Below are 25394 nucleotides of genomic sequence, written 5' to 3'. Positions count from 1 at the left end.
GGTTTCATGTAGAGGGTGCAGCGAGTGGTTCCATGAGGACTGTACCAGATGGCGAGGCGATATGAACTTGTTCGTGTGCACTGACTGTAGTGGCCTATATAGTTTGGAGGATCCGATTAATTAAAGTAGAGTACATGCACTGTGTATACTGCAACATTTGGATGATGTTTAAAGTATATTAGTCTTATACAGTACATTGTACATGATTTAGCCCTCCCAATTGCACATTTAAAATAGAAATTGTCGGCGTTTGTGTTCCATTTACAAGTGTTTAAAATGATCGTTAGCTTGTAAGCAGAAAAAAATGGGAAGAGTTCCATATACGGACAACACTTAGTTTTAGATAGTAACCTACAAGCCATGAAAAGCAAAGACATGCCCTAAAAAGTTAAATTAAGCAGTGAGAAAGTCGAAGCATTTACTCTAATAGGAAACACTGAATTTTTCAGAGCAGTCTCATACACTGTAAAACGCGAGAAAATGTGACACGTTTAAAAAATAAACGCAGTGTTTTAGATTAAAACACTATGTGACAAAATTAAACACATCATGTGTTTTTAAACAAAACAGTTAGCGTTAATGTCAACAGTGCTATAGGGTGTTTATTGTGAGATCGGTTTTAGAAAACGTTTTAACTGTTCAATTTCACTAGTTAGCATTTTGTTTATTCCAAAAGAATAACACTTTGTTTAAAAAAGGCTTATTAACTAATTAGGACACTAATAATAACTCAATTTAGTTGTTTGTGTTCAACACCTAATAAACACGGTACACGTCACGATGTTTAAATATGACCACGTGATGTTAGGTCTTAACCAATAGGATTAAATCTGATTGCGTGCTGGCATAATCAGGCCAGTTAAATGATTACGCGGCACCGAAAGACAACCGCCATTTTTCTGACAATAATCTGGGCACACTAATAGAATAATGTAATGGCGAGAATTAGTATCGTCATTCGTTGTAACAAAATTTGCATCGGGTAATGAAACAATATACATGTATGATGTAGTCTCACAGAAGGTACTAACAGTTGGTCATGACCTAGGCTAGAGGTCAAGTTTGGTATGCATATTGCCAAGTCAGCAAGAGTACTCAGATGCAACGTATTCTGTGCATGCAGTACGACGGTTGTAGTTTGAACCAGTTCTGGAAGCTTCCACACAGGTGGTAAGTTTTGTCTTTTGTGTTGTTTGATTTAATTAATCCCGATATACAATATTATAGATTTTGAAATATGAGAGGAGACGAATTAGTGGGAGCAATTAGTGGCCAAAGGATCGTGTGATAAAACATGAATATGAAGGGGAAAAAACAACCCTGATTTTGATTTCCTCATATTATTTTTCTTGGATGACGCTGTTGTTATACAGTATAACTGCTGTGCAGCTCACAATATTATGAAGGAAGTTCTGTATTTGACCCACATTATAGGGTGGTCTATGTTGAGTGTTTACTTAATATGAGGCTATAAGCCTATGGGGCGAATTACAATTGCAAACACGCAGTGTCAAAATTTTTGTAATCTTTGAAAATTCAGTGAAGTGGATTTTTTTTGAAATCGTGATTTAACTATTCAATAAAAGCATGCTAGTGTTATCACCACTGCCTAAGTTATGTAAGCTGAAAGGGACCAGCATGAATGATTTTGAAAAGATAATTCTAGTATTTGTAAGGTCAGGTACAAATTGTTTAACATAATTTCCATTTCACATGATTTATGGGCGTATATTGTTTTAATATTTTCTTTCTGTATATTTTCAGGGTGTGTCTATTCCCTTGCAGATGAAAGAAGCTATTGACCTTAAAAACACGGTAAGTGTCCTTTGGCATTGATCGTCATTTGGCAGTGCAGTGTGTGATCGTAAAGATCAGCTGTGTATAAAACTTTTGAAAAACCCGCAGTGCTTGTACATAAAAGATGATCCCCCAATTTTTAGTACAATGCAGTATATCACAGGGATTCAAAACCATTTCGTTTTACAGAACGTGTTATGTTTTGAATATAGGGTCCTCTGTAGACGCTCGATGTAATTGCATACATGTACGTTCAGCAGAACACCGAGTTTGAACGTGGCGAGGGTACGAAGACGAGGAGAGTGCTATTCATGAGGTAATTTTGAATGATGATAGTTGGCTGAGATTCTATCTTGCATAAGAACCTTTCAACTTCCACTGGAAATTTACTCTGGCGGTAAAACATCATGAAATGAAAAAGTAAAGCATTCTAGGTGAATACAATTTTAAAATACAATTTTAAATACAAAGTCTCCGTAAATACCTACATGACTGCAAAGTTATTGGTACGAAACTGTGAATAGCTTGCCTATTTTCTTCAGATTTTATTTTTAATATTTGATCCATGATCAATCTCAAGCTGTAACTTTACAGTCTTTGTGCACATTATCTCTGATAACAAAGGTTAATATTGACGTGAGTCCCAAAAAGGCCGACAATTGTGCAATTTACTTTTGAACCCAATTTTGTAACCACTTTTCATATTCTTCCTGGAGTAAACTTTATTAATGACATGTCATTTTAGGGTCTCCATTATTTCTTTTGACTGTGAGCATGGTTTCACTTTCAAAGTTGATCGGTTTTTGTATGGCTCACTCAGAAATCTTGTTTATGTCACAGAATGCTGCTGAACCAGACAGAGTATCTGCATCAAAACTACAGTTTACATTACACGTGGAGACACCATCAAGAAAGTCTCGAACTACAACACGTACAATGATGCGCTTCTTCTCCAGCCTTGGGGTACTATGCCTTTGATTTGGATTATCCAAAGTATTTTCACATGCTTTGAGTTCTTTTCAAAAAACCATAATCAGAGAAAAATTTTCCTGGCAGATTCCAGCGAATTCATGCAATTCACTACAAGGTATTTGTGTATAAATTAATTGGATATATTGTTGAAATCTCAGCTAAAGATCAATACTTATTTTACCACTTCAAACTATAACGCAAACCTTCACAGGTTTTAAAAAACAAGTATAATTCATTTGCAGTTTTACTTCTAAATCTCATTGAATTGGAAAATAATTGTTTTAGACCTATTTACAGATATATTCATTTACTTCAAATTCACCCTTTTGTGTTTGTTTATGTTTTTGTTTCTTTGTTTTGATACCTGTAAAAAAATGTAATTGGCCTTAATGTTACGGGCTTAAAAAAGGGATTGTTGAAAACATACTGATAGGCATGGTAGTATATTCACATAAATGTCACATTATTTTTGCTGTCGTGATGTAAAATATTCTCTAGGGGTGACCATAAAATACATTTGTATTTTATTGTGTCCATTTTCATGATTCGATAAAACTCAATAGGCCTTTCACCACAATCCTAAAGGTGAAAATAAAGACAGCTTTGTGAAGTGCCCTAAATGCGTTTATTTCAATGTTGTTAATATTGTGACTGAAGTTTTACTTGCAATTTTGAATACTGTTCGAAAACTAAACACACACTGTGAATATAAACACTTGAAAATAATAATAAATGGCGTCCCATGTTTAAAATCTGTCACAGGCAATAAACGTGTCACATGTTTAAAATTACAACAGATTGACGTGTTTTCTTTTTGACTGTGTGTTTACTTTTTAAACGTCAGTAGTATTTAAATGTTAAACGCCTTTGATGTATATATTTTAAACACTGTTCCGTTTAAAGATTAAACACCGTCAGTGTGCTGATTTTAAACACCAAATATGTTTCCAAATTTAAAAACTGTCACAGATTAGTGTTTATTTAGGTGTTCTAAACCTAAACACATGGTTTACAGTGTATGGTTAGTGCACAGAGTGTCAAGTGTTGACCGTGTATGAAACTCTTTCCAAAAATATGTTTGCAATTACTCAAGTTGCTTACAAATTCTCTCGAAAAGCAAGGGCATGTATAAAATTAGGCTCGTAGAGATAAATACATCAATACGCTTGAAAAAATACTTCAAAGTATGATTAAGGAACATAAAATGCCCGTGACAAACATCTCTGTATTGAACTCAGCATTCCAAGAATAAAAATTGCGTGATTTTTTTTTCTGAAAAAAGTTAGAAACTCTTTAAATGGTGTTTAAACAATTAATTGAACTCATTTGTGCTTCTAAGATATTTTCAGTTGCTTATTTGAATGTTTTATTATCAATTTACTGGTAGCATTAGTCATTCTTTACACTTTTGATGACAAATATTAAAGTTTTATGATGCGGACCACTTGCCCAAAGAGTGGGGCTAGTGGTCCACTTTTGGATTTTTTTTTGATTAATTAATATTCATAAGATTAATTAATGTGATCGATTTCAGTTGTTTGCAATAAACAAGCAAGTTGTTTGGTCATGTAATAAAACTAGTTTTATCCCTTTCCTGGATTTCTTTTATATTGTTAGAATTGAAAAATTGCTTAAGTGGTCCAGTAGCCCCACTTTCCCCTACATGGGCACTTATTTTAATATCAGAGATGTGAGCCATTTGTAGGTATCTCTGTCATATGATCTAATAGTTGAAAATAAAACCTGCCAATTTTAGTACGAGGAAAAAACCATGGCCTTCAGAATTCTGCCCGCCACAATGGACATGTTCTTTTAAGATTACACAATCGACTTATTTACAATAATTAATACATTTTCACCTCAACCATCAACCTGTAGAAAGTAGCCATTGACAACTCAAACCCCCCCCCCCCCAAAAAAAAGAGAAAAAGAAAAACAACTGCCTCCGCTTATATCTGCCCTGGCGGCCTGCAATGCGCATCTTCAAAATAACACGCATGGGTCAGTAGTCTTCGAGTGCAGTTTTAAAAGCAAAGTGAGCCGTTTAAAGGGAATATATATACAAGATTTGCAAACATCAAAAAATAAAACTACCAAATTTCTATGAAATACTGTACTTGACTGTTAGTGAAGCACGGTCAAAAGCATACCCTGTAAGACTTATGGCACCTGATTTCTGTCATTTTCAAGAAAAGTGGTATTTTTGTATCAATTTCCAATGCTGGTCAGAAAAAAACTGTTTCCAAATACTGCCCCCAATTTACCATATTTAGTTAGTCGACATTTTGTTTGTAATCGATTGCATACCTTTGAACGGGTACAAGCCAGCTAGACTGTTTTTCTGACCATACAATCCCCTGGCTTCTATAAATTGCTGTGTTTCATTTAAAGAGGGGTCAGGGAACCAGACTAAAAGAAAATGATAGATTCTTGGGTTTTCCAGCATCTATGAACACAAAACTACAAGTGCGTGTAAGTTTGCTATAAAATACTTACCCCCCAAATACAGCCGTTTCTGAAAATTACAGGAACAAAGTATGTTGTGCATTCCTCTTTATAAGCTTATGACATATGCAATGACATGTTGGCCACATTAGGCAGGTGGCCTGAATACAGAGTTTAGCCAAATGCAGGTGAAATAATTGTAACCTTTTGAAAGCATTTAATGCTGGGATGCCGTAGAGGACATCAAGCAAGTGTTTTATGGAGTAAAATAAACTTTTTTTTGTTATTGCTTGATGTAAAAATATCGGATTTGAGCCTCCTTCAGTGACGTCATAGAACATACCCCAAAATCCACATTAAGCTACCACCTACAAAAGTCTATCATACTTTTCTGACATCTATACACATGTAGGAAAGAAAAAATCATAGTGGCGAGTAGTTCCTTGAGATGGTACCAATTTGTGAAATTTTAGGCCCTGGCTCATGGACTAATGTTCCAAGGCTGCTTTCTTACATTTAGTAAATTCCTTCGTGTATGCTTTGTTTTATGACGGCATGGGGCCACAGGGCCAGGGGCCGCTTTAGTTCTATCTCACCAAACGATGTAGCTCTCGATATTATTGCAGTGTTATTTGTTTGTTACAGATAATGGCAAATATAAAAGACTAAAAGACCAAAATGCATCTTTATGTTTATGCTCGGTAGACAGCAAGTGGGGGGGGGGGCTATGCAAGGATTTATCGGTCTACTGAGATTTTATGAGGAAAAAGTTGCAGCAGAGGGTAATAATTTATATCTTTTTTTATGGAAAGGATTTATCGGTCTCCTGAGATTTTATGAGAACAAACTTGCAGAGGTAAAACGTGAATAGCTTTTTTACTAAAACGAAACTACACTGGAATTGGCGTTAAGCATGACTAGTTTCAATAAAAGCCCTTTCCACTCATTTTGGGTTGGGGATGTGTCACGGAGAACCTGCTCTTTGTTAATCTGGAGTACAGAATGCTAGCAACGTCAATAACACTTCTAATTGAAAAGAAAAAAAACCTTCAGGGGAAAGGTATGAACATTTGCCATATTGAAAGATCGAATGAAAAAAATCCTGGCAAGCACAATCAACTTTGCCATGCACCATTGTCATGGCTGAGGTTATTGCTTTCGGGTCAAAGCTTCCAACATGGAATAAAAATATCATAGACATGTCATGATTTTGGATACCTTGAGAGAAATATCAATTATGCACTGCCTGAAGATTTAAAAAAATACCTCCTCTTGATATTTCTTATACCAGATGTGCCCCTGTCTTGATGACAACTCAAATACAGACTCTGACTTTGAATTCGAGTAAATTTGAATGATTGTCAGGGAGTTTCATAAGTTATATACAGGCACAATTTTCAAGTTAATAAATGTTCGTAATTATTAAGCTCATTTGGGAGGCTTTGGTAGTTCATTAAATCAGATAAGCCTATTGCAGTATGTAGAAAGAACTAAAGTTTCATCTGGTTGCAAAATATACTATATTTATTACATTTATGAATGTATGAAAATACCAGCAGTTGCAACAAAATCATATTTAATTGTCAGGAAGACCAAACATTACTTATTTTTTTCCCATAAAAACTCACATTTTGTGTGCAGCAATTTTATGGAAATACATGTGCACTTATTTTTATATCAGAGATGTAAGCCATTTCTAGGTATCTCTGTCATATGATCTAATAGTTGAAAATTAAAACTGGCAATTATAGTACAATGAAAAAACCATGGCCTTCAGAATTCTGCCCGCCAAAATGGACATGTTCTTTTAAGATTACACATTCGACTTATTTACTATAATTAATACATTTTCACCTCAACCATCAACCTGTTGAATGTAGCCATTGACAACTCAAAAGCTAATTTCAAATGAACCTTCTTCACCAGCCCCCCCCCCCAAAAAAAAAAAATAACTGCCTCCGCTTATATCTGCCCCGGCGGCCTGCAATGCGCTCCATCAAAATAACACGCATGGGTCAGTAGTCTTCGAGTGCAGTTTTAAAAGCAAAGTGAGCCGTTTAAAGGGAATATATATACAAGATTTGCAAACATCAAAAACTAAAACTACCAAATTTCTATGAAATACTGTACTTGACTGTTATACTTACCCCCCAAATACAGCCTTTTCTGAAAATTACAGGAACAAAGTATGTTGTGCATTCCCCTTTATAAGCTTTGACATGCAATGACATGTTGGCCACATTAGGCAGGTGGCCTCAATACAGAGTTTAGCCAAATGCAGGTGAAACAATTGTAACCTTTTGAAAGCATTTAATGCTGGGATGCCGTAGAGGACATCAAGCAAGTGTTTTATGGAGTAAAATAAAGTTGTTTGTTATTGCTTGCTGTAAAAAATATCGGATTTGAGCCTTTATTAGTGACGTCATAGAACATACCCCAAATTCCACATTAAACTACCACCCACAAAAGTCTATCATACTTTTCTGACATCTATACACATGTAGGAAAGAAAAAATCATAGTGGCGATTAGTCCCTTGAGATGGTACCAATATGTGAAATTTCAGGCCCTGGCTCATGGACTATGTTATGGGGCTTGGTCTGGCAGTACCGTACAGTTTAAATGGTCCAAAACCGGAAGCGGGCCAGTGCTGGCTTGATTGCGGCAATGCGGTTCCATGGTGAGGGTAACGAGCCAGAATTCCGGTGTTGGCGTTATTTTGGCAACCATAACGGTAAAACAATGCAGAGCCTGAATCGGGCCAGTGCCGATTCTCTTACGGCGAACCATAATGGCAAGCCTGTACAGAGCCTGAATCAGGCCAGCGCTGGGCCTCTTAGGACAAACCAAAACGGCAAAACGGTACAGAGCCTGAATCGGGCCAGCGCTGGGCCTCTTAGGACAAACCAAAACGGCAAAACGGTACAGAGCCTAAATAGGGCCAGCGCTGGGCCTCTTAGGACAAACCAAAACGGCAAAACGGTACAGAGCCTAAATCGGGCCAGCGCTGGGCCTCTTAGGACAAACCAAAACGTCAAGACGGTAGAGAGCCTGAATCGGGCCAGCGCTGGGCCTCTTAGGACAAACCAAATCGGCAAGACGGTACAGAGCCTAAATAGGGCCAGCGCTGGGCCTCTTAGGACAAACCAAAACGTCAAGACGGTAGAGAGCCTGAATCGGGCCAGCGCTGGGCCTCTTAGGACAAACCAAAACGGCAAGACGGTACAGAGCCTAAATAGGGCCAGCGCTGGGCCTCTTAGGACAAACCAAAACGGCAAAACGGTACAGAGCCTAAATCGGGCCAGCGCTGGGCCTCTTAGGACAAACCAAAACGTCAAGACGGTAGAGAGCCTGAATCGGGCCAGCGCTGGGCCTCTTAGGACAAACCAAAACGGCAAAACGGTACAGAGCCTAAATCGGGCCAGCGCTGGGCCTCTTAGGACAAACCAAAACGTCAAGACGGTAGAGAGCCTGAATCGGGCCAGCGCTGGGCCTCTTAGGACAAACCAAAACGTCAAGACGGTAGAGAGCCTGAATCGGGCCAGCGCTGGGCCTCTTAGGACAAACCAAATCGGCAAGACGGTACAGAGCCTAAATCGGGCCAGCGCTGGGCCTCTTAGGACAAACCAAAACGTCAAGACGGTACAGAGCCTGAATCGGGCCAGCGCTGGGCCTCTTACTACAAACCAAAACGCCTAGACGGTACAGAGCCTGACTCGTGCAAGCGCGACAACGTTCAATTTACCTCTCAAGTGACTTCTCGCGCTTACTCGAGCCTGGCCCAAGTAACCGACTCGCCAAGCCGGTTACTTGGGCGGACGCCTCGGGAGCGGCCGTGTCCGAAACGGCCCGGGCTTCCACGGAGCATAGGGCTACAAACCCTATGTAAGTAGCGTTATGCACGGAACTACGGCTACGAATTATTGTCAGCGCGTCCCTGCGTATTTTCACTGGGCATGGACGTGCTTTAGACAGTTAATTGATTCGGATGCAGCCTGGAAAAAATGTTGAAACCTAATGCCACTTCCGCAACTATGTACAAAGTCTATGGAGAGTAAAGAACAAATTGTCTTAACAAAATTGGAAATATTTCTCAGTCCCAGATTCATGTATTTTCATCATTCTGCGATGAATGACCTTCATTATAGATGACATATGAAGAAAAAGTGGCGTCAGATGCAACAACTGGAAAAACTGTACCCTAAAGTAACCATTCGAGCCAGGCGCGAGTAAGCTAGGGAAGTAATCAAACACACTCAACATGCGTTAAAGTGGAGTTAGAGGGCTATGTTTTGAATTGCTTGGGTTGACACTAATTTTTAACGACAATGTCAGACAAGTAATATACAGTGTAGTTGAAGACGGTCTTACCTTAGCAAGCTTAGGTTAGTAGAGAGAGTGTGATATCTGCAGGGTCACTAGGCTGCCTACTCCGTTTTACGCACAACACACGTTGTAACTATATGCACGGTGAACGACAGTCCTGCCTGGCGGATAATCGAGTCTGTAATGGGAACGTGCTTGATAATCAACTTGTTGTACAATCACTCTTCACACAAATCGTGTACGTGAGGCCTTGATTCTCACAATAGACCTGTTATCATGCTGCAATCATTTTAGATATTTTTACTGTATACAATAACAGTACTGAATGATTTTGTTTGTGCGTGTAGCGAAACGACAGTTCAATAAGGGGTCTAGACGCTGGTTTTCATTCATTCATTCATTCATTCTTTATTATTTTTACCACATCTCATTTCATTATGTGACAAGGCATAAATACATACATGTACATGTAGTTTTGGGTATTATATAGTTCGAGCTTGTTTTACAAAATATATTTATACACTTTGGACGCATTATTTTCTAATTAGAGATGGTGGAAAGGGATCCCCAAAAAGCGGAGCTTGTCGAGTAGAGATCCCCTTTAACATGGATTATTACAAACATTAAATGAAAAACAAATGAAAAACAATTGAACGTATAATTTTAAATTGAACATAACACACGGAAAAACATAATATTGCTGATCAGAAAAAAAGAAAGAAATACAGAGTGGTAACCCAGTAAGAAGATTAATGTGAGCTATTATAATTTGATAGTAAATTCGATTTAAGTTTGGATTCAAATAATGGAAGGCTACGAGTGCCCTGGAGTGATTTATGTAGGGACTTCCAGTACTTAGGGCCTTCATGCCTAATTATCTTTTTATAAACAGTTGTTCTTGCAAATGAAAAGTGAAATTCTCTACGTTGTCGGGTAAAATGGTGATGTATAGTTTCGTTTCTGCAGAACATTTGTGCAATGGGATTTGGAAGTAAATTATTATTCAAACGATGCATGAAGGCTTCAAGCTGAAGTGAATAAATGTCATTGACCTTGAGTGTTTTATGTTTACAGAAAAGAGGATTTGAATGTTCAAGTCTGTCGACAGAATTTATAACTCTCAATGCCCGTTTTTGTAGGTTAAGAATTCTATTCACATAACTAGCTGCACAATTCCCCCATGCTAGGATACCATAGCTCAAATCAGGCAAAATCAATGTATTATACAGCATAAACAGTACTTCCTGTGGGAAAAAGGCTTTGAGCTTACTAATGACACCTATATTTCTAGAGATAATAGAACAATTTTGTTAACTTGAATTTTTTAAGAGAGAGTAGGATCAATATATAATCCCAAACATTTTACACAATCAGAATAGGGCAATTTTATGTTATCGATATATATATCAGGTAAATGGGACCATGTTTTAGCGGAAAATAGCATGCACTGGTTTGTTTTCTTGATATTAAGGGATAATTTGTTTGCTTTAAACCATTCAGAAGTTTTAAGTAATTCTTGGTTAACTAAATCAGCAAGTACATCAATGTTGTTATGACTAAGAAATAAATTACTGTCATCAGCAAACATAATGAAGGAAAACAGATCTGATGATTTGTTAAAATCATTAATATAAATAGAGAACAGTAAAGGTCCAAGTATTGATCCCTGAGGAACTCCATGGGATATTTGTTTAAGAGAGGACTGGTGACTCTCTAAGGACACAAATTAGAATGGTTAGAAGACGATTAGAAAGGTAAATCTTAAACCACTCCAAAGGAATGCCTCTAATCCCATAATAGTCGAGCTTTGTTAAAAGAATGTCATGATTAATGGTGTCAAAGGCCTTAGAGAGGTCTAAGAAAATTCCAAGCGTACTTTTAGATGAATCAAAGTTGGTTGTGATTTTGTCTACTAGCTTAATGATGGCATGTGTTGTTGAATAATTTTCTCGGAATCCGAATTGACTGTCAGATATAATATTATACTCATTTAAATATTTAGTGGTACGATTGTAAATAACTCGATCAAGGATTTTTGAAAAGGTGGTTAGTACTGATATCGGTCTATAGTTGTTAAATGATTTTGCATCACCTTTCTTGAAAATTGGAGTAACTCTGGCAACTTCCATTTTTTCAGGAAATATTCCTGTCGAAATTGACAAATTCATAACAAGAGTTAAAGGTTGGGATATTGACAAAATAATTTCCTTTATAAGTGAACTTGTTATTAGGTCATAGCCTGCACTTTTTTCTTTGGCAATTTATGTACAATATCGATGACTTCTTGTTCAGTTACTGGGGCAAAGAATATGGAGTGCGGATGGGGACTAGATAAATAATCAGAATAATTTTCAGTACTGGTTGGAATCTTACCACTAAGTGTTTGACCAATTGAAGTAAAATAGCTATTAAACTGATCGGCTATATGGTGCGGACTATCAATAATTTCGCCATCAACGTCTATGCTATTAATTTTGGATTGCGATTTGTTATTAATTACATTGTTGATTACTTGCCATGTATTCCGGATATTATTTCTATGTTGTGTAAACTGCTCAGCGTAGTACTTCCGTTTGGAATTACGGAGGACGTTAGTTAAAATGTTTTTGTAGCGCATATATTTTGTTCGATTAGAATCATTAGGATGCGACCTATATCTATGGTATAGCTTGTTTTTGTGATAGATTGATTTGCATAAACTAACAGTAACCCACGGGGATTTAGGAGTTGATTTTCGTGATGCAGGCTTACTTTTTGTCATGGGAATATTTTTATCAATAAGTAAATTTAAAGTATCCATAAAATTGTTAAAAGCAATGTTTGCATCGGAGGCAGAGGCGACATTTGTCCAGTCACAGGAATTCAAGTTACTATTAAGACTAGCTATGTTTTCTCGTGTGTGCTTTCGAGTACAATTTGGCCTGGGATTGGAACGATTAACTGACAAAGGAAATGATGTGAATATTGGGAAATGGTCCGAGATATCCGTAACTAAAATACCAGCATCTGGAAATGGTAATATGTTGGAGAAAATGTTATCTATAAAAGTAGCTGATGATTGGGTAACTCTTGTAGGTTTATTAATAAGTGGTTCATCATTTGATGAGTAAATAGTATCTAAAAATTCCTGTGACTGGTTATTGTTATCAACATTCATTACATTTAAGTTAAAATCACCACCTATCAGACAAAGTTTATTTTCATTTGTAATAAGCTCAAGGATATTTTGCCAGCTAGTGATGAATTGATTGAGGTCAGCACTAGGAGGTTTGTAAACCACACCAACAATCAGATTCTTACATTGACGAGGGGTGATGATTTCAACAAAGATACATTCCAACGAGTCGTTACCCAGATCATTTAAATCAGATAATAAGACTCGATAATAAGTACATTGCTACACCTCCTCCCTTTTTTCCCTCCCTATTTCTGGTCCCTAGAATGTATCCAGGCATATTCAAATTAAGATTACAGTTGGTATTCAGCCAGGTTTCACTTAGTCCAATAACGGATAAGTTGCTACTTAATGAGTGCAAACATGTTTTCATATTATCAATGTTTTTGTTCAGACTTCTAATGTTGAAATGTAAGAGGGAGAAATAGTTAGGAGAATCATGGTTTAAAAAATCAACAAACTTTTCATGAGAGTAATAATCAGTTTTGTGTAGTCGACATGAGGTGACATCGGGATCATCATATTCATACTGGGCTTGGCCAACGAAATCATGGGTAAGATCTATAAGAGTTTCTAAATTGGTAATTGAGTGGTGGGGTTCAGGGACAAAATCTGCAATCATTTCAGAGAATTCTCTAGGTTCAAGGCTATTAAAAGGTAATGCATCCATGACACACGGCGGACAGAACCATGGATCATCTTTATCAGGTAAGATAGCATAATCAGCAATTGTTAGTTCCGTACAGTTTAGGTGAATCCAATATTTACAACAATCACAAAATATGGCACGTTGATTTTTCCTTACTGGGTTACTACAAACATTACATGGAAATCTGATTGGCATTGTTTAACAGTTTTACAGGGAAACACAAAACATCAAAAACGTTGCTATATAAACAATCAACAGACAACTTAAACTGGACAGAAACAAAAAAAAACCACAAAATTACACAAACAAGTGAGGACCACTAGTACACATGAAGGACACAGCATCATTCACGCTCCGTTTTTAGGTTAAATTAATATCATAAATACTACACCAAGTACTTCTGAATGTATCCACGTCAATCAGTCCTGGGGGCGGGCTGGAGATCTGGAGTGAATCTTTGGCCGTTGATGTATAACTGCCCATTTCGGAAGATCGATTTCTTCCCAGCCACGTACGCCTTGTGCATTATCTCCTTTAGGCTCTTCTTCTTGATGAGGTCGGCCGCAGGAAGATCTTCGATCAAATATATGCCACACCCGGACAGGGCTGCCTTGGCTTTAAGGAGAACCACTTGACGTTCTGGACGATACGTAAATTTCGCTAGGATGTGGCGGGTCTTGCCTTGGGTTGGACGACCAGAGCGGTGCGCATTTTCTATTTCTGGCTCCATGTCACACTTCTCTTTCAGGATTTGCTTGATCTTATAGTAGGGGTAGTCAGCTCGTTCATTGGGAAGTTCAGCAATCCCCCCAAACCGCAGGTTGTAGCTCCTGGAATAGCGTTCAAGTCTAATGGCGGTCTCCTCAAGTCGAGTGATTTTCCTTTCGGCAACGTCAAGTTCCGATGTTAGTTTTGTCAGCTTGGATTGTTGATTTGTACTTGCTGCTCTTACATCTTCTATGGCCTCCGACGTGTATGACACAGATTTCTCAATTTCTGTGTGACGAGATTCAATTTCGTCCATCCGGTGTAGGAGGGATTGTTGGTTAGAAATTACAAGATCAAGTTTACCCTCAATCCCGGACTACATATCACGAATTTCAGTTCGTAGTGCAGCTAGTAGGGAGTTTCCTGCAAGCTATAGCCCCATAAATGTGGCCTATTTACTGGACTGCCTCCGTAAACATAGGCCACACATCCACATGTACAAAAAACGTGTCGACTTTGCCAAATTTTGATTTTCACATTTAGGCTTACTTTGTAGATTGTTTTTGCTTTAGAAGCATTCTTACCCTCTATATAGGCTAATCAGAAAGTGCTGCCTTTTTCAGATGTTTAATTTTTGTGAAATTTCATGTTGAAATTTTGATACGCAAACGTGTGCAAATGTATCTGGAAATTTCACGAAAAATGGACATCTGAAAAAGGCAGCACTTTCTGATTAGCCTATATAGAGGGTGAGAATGCTTCTAAAGCAAAAAAAACGTAAAAAGTAAGCCTAAATGTGAAAATCAAAATTTGGCAAAGTCGGACACGTTTTTTGTACATGTGGATGTGTGGCCTATGTTTACGGAGGCAGTCCAGTAAATAGGCCACATTTATGGGGCTACCTGCAAGCATGGTTGACTTGTCGTCAACAGCAATAGTATGTGCAACGGTTGGTTCTGCACATGCAGCTTCAGGAGAAATTGTTGATTCAAACAAAGTTTGCTGTTTTTTCTCTCTTTAAGGAGGCATATTTGCGCTCAAAGTTGACAGAGAGCATGAACTAGTAGCTGATTTACTAGATTTTGACGGATGGCAACGATTTAGCAGAGATTTAAAACGATTTTTCCTTGGTGATACTTCGGATTTTACGGAGCGAGATTGAAATCCGTGCTACTCCATGAACAGCGCCCTCACTCCCATGGTTTTACTGGACGTTATTTGCCCATGTAATACGTACTAACATATGAAGCTGTCTTGAAATCTGTTTGTACGTCAAAACTTGCATTTGACGAAATTTGAGGAAAATTCTGGCCCCGGTTCATGAAGTCCTGCTAGCTGCCACTTTCTCCCAACTGACGCATGCACATTGCGTTTTATTGTACCGCCTGGTTCGTATGATTCGACGGCTTTTTACTGTCGCAGCTAAAAGAGACATCGTTTTAGGCAAGTTTCAAGTGTTTTCCTCTCTCACCGCACCGCGATGAGCCGAGCAGCCAATATTCTGCGGGTTTTTTTCGGGGTTGCGACATGAAACAGCCGTCAATCTGTCCAAGCGACAGGAAGCAGACGGGTAGCTAAGAGGGCTCCGATAAAGTTGCACGCAAATGACTCGGGTACTCGTCCGGGGTCATTTGTCAGGGTCACTTGTCAGGTTAAAATCTATTTCTACCCGTTCGTATGGGTTTTTATTGATGGCAAATTTCGTCGAAATTACACAGCCTGACAATCGGACGGGCAAATTTAGATTTCTAGGTGAGAACTCAACATCCATACGGAATTATGTATGGCGGATCGATTTCGCTTGGTTCTAAAATACACAACAGCGTGGCGTTGTATACAACGCCACGTTCACGGGTCTAGGCAAGACCCTGCCTATTGACCTCTCAGATTTTGACCAATCAGTAGGCGCTTTCTATATCGGGTCTTCGGTCATTCACCCGTTGCGCGTCATATACAATGGATATAATAAAAGAAAAAGTTTCACGCGTTCTAATTCATGTTACGCGATATCGCGCCCGGCTGTTGTTATATTGCAAAACACTGCATTCGAATTGACTAAGCTAAGCAAACCATTTAGTCCTGATTTAGGAATGAAATGACGATTTAGGAATGAAATGACGTGACGATTTAGTAAACTCCACTCCAATTGGCTGGCCCGCGGATTACATAAATAATTAGCATGTCAGGAGATTTCAGACGTTCTCCAGGATTTGGCTCCGTCGATAACGGTTGATACTCAGACTACAAGCCAAGGAGCTTACTCCCAAAATTAGACGGAGCACTCTGATTGGCTAAGAATCAAGAGGATATGAATATGAATATTATTTACGCGTTTCGCTGCAGCATGGTCGCACATGGGTGCTCCCTGGATGGAGCGAATCGATTACTCGTGCGGTGGCAAGCTAATTCCTGGGTCGTTGGAATTCATGCTTTATATTCTTATTTAAAAAACAAAAGTTGGACATTGTCTTTCCTATTTTACCCCTAAGTGTAATATTTTAACGAAATCGTTCGAAAAGAGAGAGAGAAAAAAGGGAGAAGTGTGTATTAAGCATGCTGCACACTGTATCCCCACTCTAATAATGGATGTTTCCCCAGCGATACAGCCGGGGTATTATTGGCCTTCTCTATGGAAACGTAATACATAATGCGTTGCGCTGGGTGCATATTATGAATAACCGTCCGAATTCATATTATTCAAGTCTTTAGGGTGCAACCAGGCATTAAAATTCCGGTAGACACTAGTGCTAAATGCCCATAATTTAAAATTCTTTTAAAAATACTTACAACTCTCACAGATTTTTAAGCTGCACAGAAAAGTGGTGATCAACATTTCATCTTTCATTTTCTTTTCCTTTTTTGGTGGGTTGACCGTTGACTTTTCAAGAAATTCTCACCCAAAGCAGACGACCCTATTTTCCCCAAGCGGAAAAGTAGCCATCCACTAGGATCATTGTGTTTAATTGGTGATATTCTTTGAACGGATTGACCAATTTCAGTCATTTGTTCATCTAAAAGTAGCTTATGAAATTGTCTCTTCAGTCACTATAATTGTTGGCGCTACATATTTTTTTCAATATAAAATATAATTGCTGGCGTTAGGGTCCCGCTTTTTTTCTCACCCTGTATAACGTCTGACATGTTTAGAAATGCAGATATAATTGCCGCGCGCCAGCCAATCGGAGTCGTCTTTACTAAATCGTGACGTTATTTTATTTCCAAATCAGGACTTAATGGTTCAATTGGTCAATTCGAGTGCAGTGTTTCGTAATAAAACAATACCCGGTCGCATTGTGGCGTAATATGAAACAGAGCTCGTGACACAGGATTTTTTTAAACATTGTCCATGACGCGCAACGGGTGAATGACCGAAGACCCGATATAGGAAGCGCCCGATGATTGTTCAAAATCAAAGGGCAGATTGCCTTGCCTACTTAATCAGCGATTCTGCTCGCATATCTTACACCACGGCACTCGCCATGGTGTATGACATGTGTACGTGACTAAATATGTACGTGGGTAGTGTTATTCGCTAATGCCACCCTACGTTCTAGCCGCGCGCGTCACGCATTCACACGCATACCCATTGGACCGTTTTGAGCCGCAGTCAAGTTCATGATTCGTCAATATATCACGGGCGGAACTTAAATAATAAATGAAATGAATTTGTTAACACCTTGGTAAACCATACGATCTCATTGATCAGTGCGCGGAGATGTTTCTCTGTAAACACTAGCCTGGTTTAGTGATGCGAACCAGTTCTGGGAAACAGTCGGGACGGACGTGGGCTTTCCCCATAGCAGCACACATGCAGATTCCGTCATATGTATCTACATCAAGAATCGGAAAGGGTATAAAAATAAACATTTAGAAGCCTATTAAAATAAACGCAGAATGAGAAAACCAAAATAGGGCAGACGTCGAAAATCCACGTAAGTACATGCTGAATGTTTTTCTGTTGACTTTAACACCTTAAGTGTGGCCTCGTGGTTAGATTTTCTGATTCATCATCAGAGGGTCAGGGGTTCGAAACAGGTATCCGGCCACATGCCTACTCGCCTTTTCCACTAGGGGGTTGGAGAGGGGGGAATTCATACCCTTCCCACCGGGGAAGAAGGAATGGATACGTCACTGAGGAGTAAAATACGTGATGGCCTCGCATACCATCAAGGGGGAATAGAAAATACGGTCCTGTCGTGTCGTGCAACAAAAGTCGTGTCGTGCCACACAAATCTTGGACGCCGGTCCGATGATCAAGAATGGCTCGGAACAAACAGACTTTGATTTACTTACATTTTACTTACCATCGTCAATGGGCATGCAATTGGGGTTCCAGATACCCACAGAAGTAATTGGTGTATACCTGTTTCTTCCGGCTGTAATCTAAAGATTCCTTAGATGTGTCAAGAGCATCAATGCGAAGGAAACCGCGTTTCTTAAGCTGCAATTGAACACAACATGGCAATGTTTAGAACCGTGATGAGACATAAGTTACGTATGGTTGGGTGATGTACTTTTGACTTGTGATTGGCTTGTGATTGGCTTGTGATTGGCTTGCTTGTGATTGAGTTGTTTGACTAGTGATTGACTTAATTGTGAATGACTTGTTCACAGACCAGTACAAACTTAGCGTTTATACCTTGAAGTGTCCTATACAACAGCGATCTATCGTCAACCCCTACCCCGCCCCAAGGACGACAATCACACAGACATCCCGACGAACAAACAAACCTCTTGCCCAAGGAGACCGGTTCCAGATGCACAGTCCAACAGTCGACTGGTCATATCTGGGATGAAATGTGGCACAGTCTCTGCTAATTCAATGTGGGCGGTGAAACCAGGGATTTCCATATCCTGCAAAAGCATGCCGAATATTCCAAGGTATAACAATCCGCACAGAGAGCTTGCAAAGAGCGCCCTCAATACGGACGGGTTTTGTTATTAAAATTCAGTGAAAAATGATAGTCTGCAACCAGAGGTACAAAGACAGCCCTTTCCACAGTGTGAGGGCGCAGTGTGTACGCTCTGCGTACTTTATAACTTGCAAAAAGTGGTTCTTGAAAAATTGGCAAAAATGGAAAACTTAAATTAAATCATGATCGTCAAGAAATTGCTAAAATTTTACTTTGTACTCATAAGTGACGTGAATTGAAAAGGCATGTTACCCCGTGCTTTAAAAAAAACCATTTGTTTTCTTCAAACGAATTTTCAATTTGTATGTTTAGTTTAAACGGGAAAAAAATGTCTGGCAGCCAACAATTTGAATTTTGTGAGGACATTAAAGGTCGGTGGATTTTCTGTTCATTGGGGCCTATCTCATTCAGTTTGCAATTAACAAAGTTAGTTTTCGAGGGGAAACTAGAAAACAACACGTGGAATGCACTTTTAGTAACTTACGACAATACTGGACAACAAAATGTCTGCACATTGAGTTGCAATGTCCAAACGTAGCTACTCCCATACTGCCTCAACAATGCGTTATTTATTTATTTATTTATTTCTGGGAAAACAACTGAAGAATATACATTTATTTCTGGGAAAACAACAGAAGAATAGTCTGGGTGAAACCCACGGGATCAGGTAGGGACTGAAAACCCAATCCACAATTGGACCAGAACAGGAATCAATTCCGGGCCAAAGCGGTGGAAGGCGAGGACTGTAACCACCGCGCCAACCAGAATCCTATAATGGCGAAGATAAATGCATTGGTATTGTTTTAATGTAGGCAGGAGTAAACTAATGTTTTTCTTTGGCACGGTTTATTTTTTTTTATAATAATTGCTACTCAATCAAAATAACAAAATACGTACATAGGGATATTTACAACGCATAAAGTCAATCAAAACCGACTATTATTATTATTTTTTTTTTTTTGGGGGGGGGGGTTCTGTCAGAGGATCAACAAACCTTTTCATAGCCGTCATTTTTGATCCAGTTTGTGTACATTTCCTGCAGCAAAACTTTTAAATCCTCCGTGGAGACCGACTCGTGAACTCTCCTCCGGCAGAATGTTCGCCTCGCTTCTAGCTCCCCCTCGATCTACTGCAGATCTCCGTCGGTCATTGTTGAAGTTTTGAGAATGTTCTCCGTCGGTGACAATGAGGAATATATTTAGTTGATTAGCGGGGAAATGATCCGAACTTCAAATTGAAACTTACTATAATGGTGGGTAAAAACAGAAACTGATCGAATTTCAAAAATATTTGTTGAATATTTGGCTTGCTTCATTTCATAAGAAGAACATTGCAACTGTCAACTATTTCAATAAAAAAAAAAGTCAGGCAAATTTTGGCTGCCCACCACTGATCATTTACCGTTCTAGGAACTGATGAATACCCATCGACTACAATGAAACATGGACGTTTTCCCATATCGATGATTGGAGGAGAACTTGCAAAGGAAAACATACCAACATCGCCATTAATAGTTCAGAAAAATAGATCACTCGTTCCTCATGATAAAAGCACAAAATCTGACGGTAAAAATTCCGTTTCAGTCTTGATTTAAATGATTAAAATCTCATTGTATTTGAATGCCTGTGTGTAATCTGTGACTCTCACTCGCCCACAGAGCCTCTAATGGCACTCCATGGACAGCTATAAATATTGGTTCTTTTAATGAAACGTGCGTTAGGTCTGATAGCACGGATCCATTAATTACTCTCCGTTTTTCAGATAAAGAACTTGCTTGTTTAAGAGTAAGTGTTTGGGCCTGAGATTACTTTTTGGAAAGAAAAATATTATTTCGGATTATTTTCTTTTCTGATTTTACCTTGTATAGGCATATGTCCATTTTGTAGGCAAATGTGAATAATTGGATGCATTTACAGTGCTGGTCACCTAATCAACAGCGCGTATAATAACATACGATAGGGCACACTGATCAACATGGCGTCACATAGATGCACGATTTCAGACAGTGTCCCCATATAAACCCTTAGCACTCTAGACTACCCCCTCCCCAATGATTACCAGGAACACAACGACATAATGAATGTCGCATAAGTCACTCTCTTGTTTCAAATGGAAGATAGACCTTGAACCGTAAAACCTGGCAATTGATGCCAAAATGTTCGACCATTTTTTTTCTTGTGGCCCATTTTTGGCTCGGAGCGGTCCGTGTTGAAGATGTACAGTTCACTTTTCGTATATGAACAACACCCCAAGCTCAAGCGTTGATTGAATTTGACTCCCCGTACCCTCTTGTTGGTGGTCCCAGAGAGCCAGCCTACAGCATCAGCTGTTTGTACGCGCTACCCGTCTTGTTGACTGATTGTATGACTGACCGTTACTGGTGACTTGGCCGGTATGGTCGTGGGCTGGTGAAACCAGAGCCGGGCATTGCTCTAGCTCATAGACATGTCCAACCCAGCATAATGATGATAATCACGCAAGATACATACACTGCGACGGTTCTTGTAGACTTGGGGTTGGTGCCGAAAAAAAAACCACACTACTGTCTAGTGACTTGTATGTTCTCAAGCTGTAGGAATAAACACACCGTAGGTCCATGCCTTCCATAATGGGCTAAATCCGACCCATTTTGTACAGCAGATCGATGCATTAAAAGGCTTCCAGTTAATAGCCATTCTTCTTTGTTATTGATATTAATAGTTTATTTATAGACTCTCGCAGCCATATGCTGAATTACACTCAATTTACTTGAAAATTCAGATTTAAAATACTTACCATAAACTAAGCATAAATTAATAAATTAGCATAAAATACATACAAATTGCCAGCTGACGGAGTATGCACTGACACAAAAACTACACAAGGAGACAAAAAAGTATACATTATTCAAAGACAAAACAAATATCTAAAAATATCACGAGAGTTTTGGGGAATCTACAATGAACAACGAATCACACAAGCTGTGTATAAAATAAGCGAGATAAAAAAGATACAATAAATAGGTTTGACTATTTACCGACTTATAATCAAACCCGAACACCAAAAGCGTCAAACGCCTCTCAAAAGGTGGGGGACCACAGATTTGATCAGAACTCCCTCGAGCGCGAAGCCCTGACAGCTTGGGGTTCGGGGTCCTGTTGAGGGCCCCGAAAAATATTGGATTCTAAATGATCTGTAGTGCGATCTGAGGCGATTTCTGACCAATTTAACAATGTTTATTTTATTTTTAGCAAAAGATCAGCATTAAACATCAGTATCGAGTTTTGACTCATTGAATCAGCTATTCTGAGCTACAGAATCAAATGTAGGCTACAATTTCTATTCGGGGACGAAACAAGCGGAGGTGGGACAATTATGATATCCCACATTTTAAAAAATTCCCCCTCCCATCCCCCACCGATCGAGCCCATGCTATTCACAGGCCAATCACAAGTCAGATAAAGGGGGTAGATCAAAAGTTCATCACAGGCCCAGTCCTCAAATATAGTCGCAAGGGACAAATAATGACCACAAATGCGCAATGTTACATAGTGCACTAATTGTGGCCACTGTCCAAAAAGCCAGCCAAATGGAGACCAGAGCATACCCGCAGTGAGACTCGAGACGACCAATGATGAATTATAACGGTTGGTGTAGCAGTGTGTCATGGAAAGCTTATTTGAATTACAAGTTGTTTTCTCGGCTTGCAGGAAGCAAATGCCTTAAAGACCTGAACTGGACGAGATTCTTCCCAAAATTGAGCGTTGAATACAATTGTGCGCGCATTCTGGCTTGACTTTGAACAGATACATAGCTACAATTAGTCCGTGGGACTAGGCCTTTTTTTCGCTCGCCACGCGGTCTGGTTCGCCGAAGTTTATAAAACTTCACAGACATGTCGATTATGGTGTACCGTATCGAAATAACTTTGTTCCCCGATTCACAGTTGGTTTTGGGAATGTGGAAATCTGGGATAAAAACGTCGGAAATTCTACGTGAGAAAAAAACATAAGAAACAGCGCCCTATATTGACATCGCCAGAAACCTTTTCTCACGCAATGCACAGCCGTTCGAGTTAGGGCGGTCTTTTCTTGACGCGGGTATTTTTTATTGTTCTTGCACTCGAACGGTGCGGTGGAAACTCGACTTACCAACACTGCGCTTAGAATAGGATCTCACACCACCTACATGACCTAAGTGTGCCTCGAATTTAAAAAAAGGTTATAATTTGATGCAGCCTCGAAAAAGGAAGCGGGTGGGTTTACTGATGGTTTTAACAAAATGGATGGACCAACAATATTCAAAATACTAAAAAAGATACTGAGCTGAAACAAAATATAACATTTGTAATGCTGCCACTCAAAGCTTCCCAATAAGGGAATATAAATTATTTTTTCAAAAAAACGTTTGCACACAGAGAGTGGGTCCTTAATTTGCGATGACTTTTGACATGTTATACACAACAATTTATGTAATCGCTCTGTGATGTATACATTTTGTCAGTTGCAAGTAAACGAGTCAAATGCCCATTCAGTACAAATTAAACAAACTTATTTCATCTAAATAATATTCTTCTTGTGTGGGTGAAAACTGTGCATGTTGTAATTGCCCCCCCCCCCCATCTGATATACATGTATATAATCCCTTTTAAATCCCTTCTGCGTCACTGGTATTAAAAGGGGGAAAGTCTGTTAAAAGGATTTCATAAATGGATTTTTGACAAATCCCCCCCCCCCCAAAAAAAAAGGTTGGGCAGAACTGAGAGATGTTACACAGAGATTCTCCTCTGGGTTGTGTGGTTTAACTATACATTTTGTACCAATCATTTAAATTCACCAACTCTAACATTCAATTTGGCAAGAGAAAAAAATTACACGCTTTTAACAAAACCAATTAGTCATTAGTCACCGGGTCGAGAATATTCGTCAATACAGATCAAAATAGTCTTGACTGGTGTTGAATGGCAGCATTCAGTGATCGAATTCGTCTTATATACATGTAAATCAATTAGACAATTTAAATTTCTGAATGACAAGGTTTGGCGTGGGCGAAATTGAATACTCCGTGACAAAAACGTGTGTTAATCGTTTGAATTTGCATGAACTGAATTTGAAATGTCTGACAACAGACACAAATAAACATTGGCAATGCACTTAATCGATGTTGATGAACAAATTTGAATACAGTACAAATAAACAATGAACGTTTTGAAATAGCAGGGAAAACCTATATTGTCTGACAAGCACTCATTGCGTGCGAAAAGGTTTCTGACTGTGTCAATAGAGGGCGCTATTTCACGACGTTTTTACTCACAGGCACGATGGACCTGCTCAAAGGCACGATGTTTTTACTCACAGGCACGATGGTTTTACTCACAAGCACGATTTTTTTACTCACAGGCGCGATGCTTTACTCACAGGCACGATGGACCTGCTCACTGGCACGATGTTTTTACTCACAGGCACGATGTTTTACTCACAGGCACGATGTTTTTACTCACAGGCGCGATGTTTTACTCACAGGCACGATGTTTTTACTCACAGGCACGATGTTTTTACTCACAGGCGCGATGTTTTACTCACAGGCACGATGTTTTTACTCACAGGCACGATGTTTTACTCACAGGCACGATGTTTTTACTCACAGGCTCGATGTTTTACTCACAGGCACGATGTTTTTACTCACAGGCGCGATGTTTTACTCACAGGCACGATGTTTTTACTCACAGGCACGATGTTTTACTCACAGGCACGATGTTTTTACTCACAGGCTCGATGTTTTACTCACAGGCACGATGTTTTTACTCACAGGCGCCTTGTTTTACTCACAGGCACGTTGTTTTTACTCACATGCACGATGTTTTACTCACAGGCACGATGTTTTTACTCACAGGCGCGATGTTTTACTCACAGGCACGATTTGTTTACTCACAGGCACGATGTTTTATTCACAGGCATGATGGTTTTACTCACAGGCACGATGGACACATAGGTGTCCTTTATAGTACACCATATGGAAGTTATAGATCATTGTTTGCCGAACTAATTTGTTTACATCGGACGCGCAATAAGTGTAAAGCCGTGCGTCGTCCAGTGAAAAAAACTGACGTAATTTTTTCCGCGGAAGAAGCGACCATTATTCGGAGGTACGGTAATGTAGTTGCGTTTATTTGTTTATGTCTTCGATCAATAAAAAAAATATGTGTTTATCATTCAAATGCTGTTTAACTTGATTTATTATTGTCGAAATCATCGTTTCCATCGTTAATATGGCCATTTCAAGTACAATTTTATCCCGATATATATTTGTTTTATAACGCTCCCACCTCCGGCTAATGGTAGAGTCTTTGTTGATATAAAAAAAAAACCTTGGCAGCAGTCTGGAAGTATCGCGTATCGTTGAAAGGAAACATGCAGTCCAAAATTTTCATA

The 25394-nt window shown here is 39.0% G+C and overlaps 1 protein-coding gene and 1 long non-coding RNA gene across 2 annotated transcripts; one reads left to right on the top strand and one right to left on the bottom strand.

The window, feature by feature from the left end:
* The first annotated feature begins 950 nt into the window (after positions 1-950).
* LOC119732607 lies at positions 951-2971 on the top strand. The gene is made up of 4 exons (XR_005271575.1): positions 951-1170; positions 1765-1815; positions 2010-2113; positions 2638-2971. It is a non-coding gene; the product is annotated as an uncharacterized LOC119732607 (long non-coding RNA).
* A 14832-nt stretch (positions 2972-17803) lies between these two features.
* On the bottom strand, positions 17804-18937 carry LOC119731934. Its single transcript, XM_038205235.1, has 3 exons — positions 18803-18937; positions 18416-18512; positions 17804-17901 (listed from the first exon to the last, which is right to left on the bottom strand). Exons 1-3 carry the CDS (start codon positions 18935-18937, stop codon positions 17804-17806), a joined length of 330 nt encoding a protein of 109 aa, XP_038061163.1.
* Positions 18938-25394: the final 6457 nt, after the last annotated feature.

The sequence above is a fragment of the Patiria miniata genome, unplaced genomic scaffold, assembly GCF_015706575.1.
Source record: "Patiria miniata isolate m_02_andy unplaced genomic scaffold, ASM1570657v1 HiC_scaffold_24, whole genome shotgun sequence".
Lineage (NCBI taxonomy): Eukaryota > Metazoa > Echinodermata > Asteroidea > Valvatida > Asterinidae > Patiria > Patiria miniata.
This window is presented reverse-complemented; position numbering and strand designations above follow the sequence as displayed.